A 6854-nucleotide genomic window follows, 5' to 3' on the forward strand; every position below is an offset into this window, starting at 1 on the left:
TTGCTCAAGAGGCTCAACACTTTGTTGATGTAGCATCTGTTTAAACCCCAAAGTTCAAAGTTTCAGATCATGGATCTGAAAAGTTAGAAGTCATGCACAAATGCGAATATCTGTGGTGGTTTAAGTTTCTTCAGAATACTTCATGCATTGTAATGCACAAACTGTTGACATTGGCACATTTTTCACAGCAGTCTTTCAAATGTTGAAAGCTCAAAAATGTTGTTGTTGTTGTTGTAGCATCTGTTTAAACTTAGGTCAAAGTTTCAGATCACAAATCTAAAAAGTTGGAATACATGAAGCATGTGCAGTGAAATGCAAATGATGGACCAATCCGCTACTTCAGCCTTCACTGCTACAGCATTGCATGCAGTCTGTTGTTTGTCTTTTGTACATAACTTTTTCATGGACAGGAAAACTATTGCCTCTTGTTGTTGTTAGTTTTTTTTTTTTTTTTTTTTTTTACATCAGCCTTGTGTTTATTTTTATTCTTTTCACTTCACTTCACTCAAGTGTTTCATGTATTTTCAGCAGTGTAGGCTGTGTTACACCAGTCTGTCACTAAGGTAAGCATGAAGTCTTCCACAGCCCAGAGCCACAGCTCTCTCAGGGTAGTGTGAACCATACAGGGGTTGTTGTAACATCTGGAAAGCCTCAGGAGAGGGGATTTAGATCAGAGCCCAGTGGGTAATCTGCCCTCCTTCCTCTCAGCCTCTGGCTGTTGGTATATCTTTATGATAAACAGGCAGTGCCTCCTTCCTTCTTAACACATCAAATTTTCATCAAAGTCAGTCTATGCTGTTGTGTTGCCATCTGCCTCGTTTCAAACTCTCAGAGGTGATTAGCTCAAAGCAAATGATGCTGTGACTAACCTCAAGATGAACCTTGACCCCTGACCCGCTGCAGCAAGATTTTGTCTCGGCAGCTCTTTGGCTGCTCTGAAACACAGTCTTGGTAACCCTGTAAACTCTCATGTGATGCTGCTCATCCTTGAAAAGCTCTACTCAGGGCTCCGTGTGGTGCCTGCCAGTTGAAATGTGGCTCTGAATAAGAACATGAATGAAACTGTGCGTGACAGGGCAGAGCAAAACGAGAATCGTGTCATTTCTCTTCAACACAAATTTCGCCTGGTTGCGGTTCATCCCCCTGGTTCCCATCCGCCTCTCCTCCTCCTCTGCTGTACCTAAGCGCTGATGACTCCATAGGGAGCTCATTTAAAATGATTTCTATCACGGAGGTGGCTCACTCTGTGTCTCTACAAGCCTCTAGTCATATCGACGCCTCTCCATCCTTCTGTCTCACTCCGTCGTTTCCTGTTTTCAGGTTCACTCCAGTGCCACGTTACATCTGTCTGTGTCGAGAGACAGGTGGCACGTCTTCCTTGGCTATCAGAAAGGGGAGGGCTTTGGAGCTGAGATGCCAGCAGCCTCACAGAGGAAAGTCTGCCTCTCAGGGTGGAATAAACTGGCGAGGTGTCAGGGAAACCACCTGGTCACATCTGTTGTTTCAGGAGAGAGAAAAAGATAATGACACCAAAAAGACTTGTATTAATCAGAGCCTGTATGTCATTATCGTAGTGTCTTCTCCGCTGCCTGCATTAGTGACACTGCACTAATTGTCATGCACTGCTATTACTCTCTAACTTTTCCAGTCTGCCACAGTTTCTTGTGTTGTCATAGGTTGTTTTCTCTGTGATGGAGTGCAGCGTGTTACATGAAGCGAGGTCAGACACACTGTTTACTTGATAATTCAGCAGAGTCTGGGGGGAGCGAGGCGTCTCATACAGATTCAGAGGGGTCCTGAGCCCAATACTTAAGCACTGGAAAGGCTCCTATGAGACTGGTGTGATGATTTTTTCAAGGCAACAGAGGCTCAGCACAGAGGACAAACAACTTCATTAGGGAGAGGTATTATGTAGTATTTTTAACCATGCAGTGAGGATACGAGGGAGCATTATGTGAGAACAACTATTGCTGCACTTTGAATTCCCTTGTGAATCCTAACTATGTCCCCCTCTCCTCCCTCCTCCTTCCTCCTCCCTTGCTCTTCTCTCCCCTGTCTCTACAGCCTCCTTTGGAAACTTCTCTTAGCTCATCCCTGGATCCATTTGGCAGTCCTTTCCCTCATCCCCCCCGTCACAATACGTCTCTAGGAGCCATGGAAGAGCTGCTGTCTTCAGATATGTGAGCGGAGAATCAATGAGTGAAAGGGGAGAGGACAAGCCTATAGACGACATGCCAAACCAGTCTGGAGGATCCTCATTCAACACGGCCAATGTGGTTTACAGACACTGACACAGAGACAAAGCCCCACTCAAGGCAGGGATACCCACTGTAACATAGTGATAAGATGTAAGATTCACAGCCCTAGTGATGATGTAGGCCCGTCACTGGTATATGCTTGATCATGGCAAATCTCCTTTTTGGTTTCCTGCCTCGTTTTGGACTAGGAATGATTGGGCAGTTTTATCAAAAGCTTCTTGAACACACTCACTCACACACAGACAGACACACAAGCCTCATATGTGCACAAGAAGGATTCACATGTTTTTTCCCCCCCTCTCTCATCATGAATAATTCTTTGTTACGGTTTGAAATCACCTAAATCTCTAAAAGCGGCGACCCTTAAACATGTAGACGATTGCTTGAATTATAGCATGAAAACACAGATTTACATGCGGCGCCACCACTTGGCTACTGGACCTGAAGTGGCTCTTCATCTCACCTTTGAAGCTACAACACTGAGCCTGCTGAGAAGGAATGGGAGCCGATCTTGAATGCAGTTTGACTGATGCCAATATTAATCAGTTCCTCAGCCACAGGTCACAGTGCATTTTCTTCTCAGGACTTATGAGTTTTGGAGTTCTAGGTTTGGAGCATCAACAGTATCACTTTAAGCTGAATGTCATTCCCTCAATCAGTTCTTTTATATTGCTACTGATCTGCAGTATGTCAGTGAGAAATTTAGAAATATATAAATATATATATACAGTATGAGCGTTGTAGAATAACATAGCCTACAATTTAATCTGTGTATATTATTGTAACAGTACCATAGTCTTTTATTAATGAAGAGGACAGAGTTAATGTGATAATCATTGACTGTCTATGCTTGATGAAGCAATAATGTAAAGAGTAATAAATGAAAAGGATTGGCACAGTGCGGGACCAATATTAAAGACAGTTTTTTTGTTTTTTTTACAGAGTTGAGATGCAGCTTCAGTGTCTGCTGAGATAAATATACAGTTTGTCTCTGTACCTGTGGTAGCATTTGCCAACCTCATAGCTTCTGTCCTTAGGTGTGTGCTATACTGTATACTGTATGTCATCTTTCACACAGAGACATGAAGAGAAGGGACAAGCCTCTGCTGGTGTATTCTACCCAGTCTCCGCCCCTCCCCTGATGTGACACTGTGATTTCAAATGCTCAGAAAAATCAAGACTCTGACAGTTTTACCCAGAGGCAAGATTCCCCAGCGTGACTGAATTGAGCACCTTTGATGCCACTCTGATGTCACTTCGACAGCTGTGTATGATGATGGTGTTTAAATCACATGAATTAATAAATCATACGTACACAAACAGACTTCTAACAAACCAAACTTCCCGCTCCAACTTCCTCTCATCCGTCCTTTGACAAGGAATATTTGAGTAATGTATGTAACTGACTGTTAAAATGGATTGAACACACTCTTTGTTTGTTTGTTTGTTTGTTTTTTGGATTACCTGATGTACGGTATAAATAGACACTTTTGGTTTACTTTGTCAGGCGCTTGATGAACTGTTTGACATGCAAACAGAGGAAACTGAAATATTTATTTGCTTTACAGATATGAAGAAACATGTGATGGAACGTGATGAGAGCTGTCTTTTTAGAATAAACTAAATGAGATGAAGCAACTGTCCTGATTTCTGTAATGTGTCTATTTCTGATGGATCGAGGTTTTAATATACACACAATATACACAATGTACACGAAAGCTAAAGGACAAGATTAATATCAGAGCAACAAAACAGCTGTAAAATCAACAAAAGAAAAAATGCACTAGAATCACCAACAATAACCAAGACTCTGAGCTACATACCATGTTAATACACATTGGAAATGTACAAGTCTAGCATTGGACGATCCGAACGTCTGTGTAACTGGATTCTGTATTTAGCATGTGCATCATTATCATTAAACTGAGACACTAGATTTGTGTAAGTAGACTTTAAACCAATTGTTGACAGCGTATTAACCTGTTCCACTGTAAATGGACTTCAGTTGCTTAAGTGCTCAGCAATGGAAGCCACTTCTACATACACACATATTCATACAGTACACACCTTTTCCTATATAGTGCCTCTCTTCACACACCAGTGATACATTGGGGGCAACTTTTCACAATTTTTCCCAAGGTCAAAATGCAAACTGGAGGAACCTGGAAAGAAACTGGTGCCTCCACGATATGTGGAAACAAACCCACGGCCACGACCGAAGAGTCAGAGACAGCGTGGCCTTGGGCTCGGCCATGCACTAGCCCCATGGCACTAAATATGCTCAATTTTGTAAAGTGGCTGGTCTGCTACAATGTGTTTTACTAAATAATACAGAAACACCCATGTGCTGTATCTCTCTGTTGATGCATTCAAACCAACACACACACACACACATCTCAGTGGTCTGTCCCTCAAATGCCATAATTGCTCCCAGAGTCCCAGAGATCCTCTTCTGGTCATAACCAAGAACTGCTGCTCAGTTCCTGTGGATTCTTATGATGCTCATTTCTTTTTCATTCTCTGCCTTCTGTTTGTTCCTTCTGCTGCTCTATCCTTTTGTGTACCCTGCCCCTTTTCACGCATCTGTTAATTTTATTCATTTATTCACCAATTATGACTTTAAATAGTGCATACTTATTTACATGTTTGTCTCAGGCTTGCTGTTGACCTCTGACCTGTCAGTCAGGGTCGATGAGTCAAGACTCCAACTTTGTGAATGCAAAACAGCACACAGTCTTTGTCTCATGCTCACGCGCACACACTGGGATCCAATTACTGAGAGACATGAAGCATCTCACCTGTTAATAACCAGGCACATGTATGATAAACAGATTCAGTGAACAGTGGCCTTCTCAACCCTGACTGAGAATAAATCTGTGGAGCAGATGGTTGGATGGTGCAGTTAATTGGGCGCTGTTTACTGTTAACTGTCTTTTTTTTCTCTCATTTGGAAATGTGCAGTTCATTTCTGAAAGCTTGTCTTCCGTCATTACTCTCTTAAACACCCAAACGCTGAGCATCTCCATCCGCCTTGTTTATCATTATCTGATGTGCCTTTGATCATCAGGATCTCAGTCCTCTGACAGCACTGAAGCTGAATGAGAAACACTGTCCTCTCTCATCTGCTACTGTTGAGAAGCACTCCAGCAGCTGCTTCAGTGGAGTTGCTCAGCAGCATGAAGACAATTTTTTCTGGCTATGACCCAAGTGTTAATATTCATTATACCGCTAGAAGGTATATCAGAATGACAAAAAAGTGCATATGTGTTCACTCAACTTTCACTGGAAAGGCCAGTAAGATAAATAACACAATCAGTTGTTGGATGGACTCTCCAGTAGCCTTTTAGGGCACAGACCACTCCACCTGGCCAGTTTTAAAAACCATTAAGTATGCCTTTTGCTCACTCAGCACAGGAGGAGTGGGAAAATAAATCACTGCCACAGTAAAAGGATTAATCACGGGTCAGACGGGGCCGAGCGTAAACCATTCATCAGCAGCCGTTAAAGACAGCAGAAAGCAGATTTCACTTTACCACTAGGACATACTGCACGGGAGAATGGCAGCTGTCGGTCTGTCAGCTGAGGGAGAAAGTCAAACCTCGGGCTCAGAGTGACATGATGTGCTTGTACCAACAGGCATGACACTGCCATGAAAAAACAACCACACATTTTTAAAGTGTCAAAGAAGCCCCATGTGTCCATATGGTCCAGCCAGGTGATGCTGACAAAACACAGAACAGCACTGCCCCCTAGTGGAAGATTAATGGACATTAAAAACATATTGGAAACTTGTCAGCTGCAACCAAAAAGTTGGGCATTAACAAGCTGATATATAATATGATTATAATACATAAAATGGGAATCTGTGTTAATACATAATTCCATTTCACTGTAAATTAGGGCGTAGCACAGTCCGAGTCCTCAATAATTTAAGAGTCTGACTTTTGGGAATCATATCTAAGTAGATTATAGGCTACTGCCCATAATTATACTAAATAAATTATTTTTAAAACAAACTTTTGTTGATTTTGTGTAGATTAATAATTAAAAAAAAAAAAACTTTATTGTTATGATATTATGTGCAGGACAATGTTTTAAGTAAGGAAGACGTTTCATCTGATTTCCCAATGATTTGAGCCTTTAGGATCCACAGGTCCCTCTGTATCTTTTTTTTCTACTGCAGTATTTACTTGCATTACTTGCATTAGGCTATTTACTTGCATGCATTGAGGGATGTTTCTTTTCATCATAGTCTCTCAAGTTTGACCTTCAAAACATCTGAGGACACCGACTTTTTTCTTTTTTGTATGTAATTTATATAATCTTTTTATAAAACACCTAAACACCAGTAAGGCTTTGCACTTATTCATCACAGCCGACTTCCCCCAAAAATGAGGCTCGCCTGCCCTCCACTGGCAACGTTGAGAATTGTTTTTACACATACATTACATCATGGTTTCAGATAATTTCCACTAATAGGAAATATTAGGTCATGATGACTGGCACCAATCAAACAGTAAGAGAGACCCTCTGTTGTTTTACCGAAACGAGTGAGGTGGCAATGATGCCATGAATTATTCATGTGGTGAGCCGTGA

The 6854-nt window shown here is 41.7% G+C and overlaps 1 protein-coding gene across 1 annotated transcript in view; it reads left to right on the plus strand.

Moving 5' to 3' along the window:
• LOC310988114 (sterile alpha motif domain-containing protein 10-like) overlaps positions 1-4519 on the plus strand; it is a gene marked incomplete at both ends in the record, with an annotated part of 48980 nt that extends 44461 nt beyond the window's left edge. The window contains one exon of the mRNA XM_083974628.1: positions 4398-4519. Within this exon, the coding sequence (XP_083830754.1) occupies positions 4398-4519 (122 nt within the window). The remainder of the gene's footprint in view (positions 1-4397) is intronic.
• Between the last annotated feature and the right edge of the window lie 2335 nt (positions 4520-6854).

Source organism: Trachurus trachurus (genome assembly GCF_905171665.1).
Source record: "Trachurus trachurus genome assembly, chromosome: 7".
Taxonomy (NCBI): domain Eukaryota; kingdom Metazoa; phylum Chordata; class Actinopteri; order Carangiformes; family Carangidae; genus Trachurus; species Trachurus trachurus.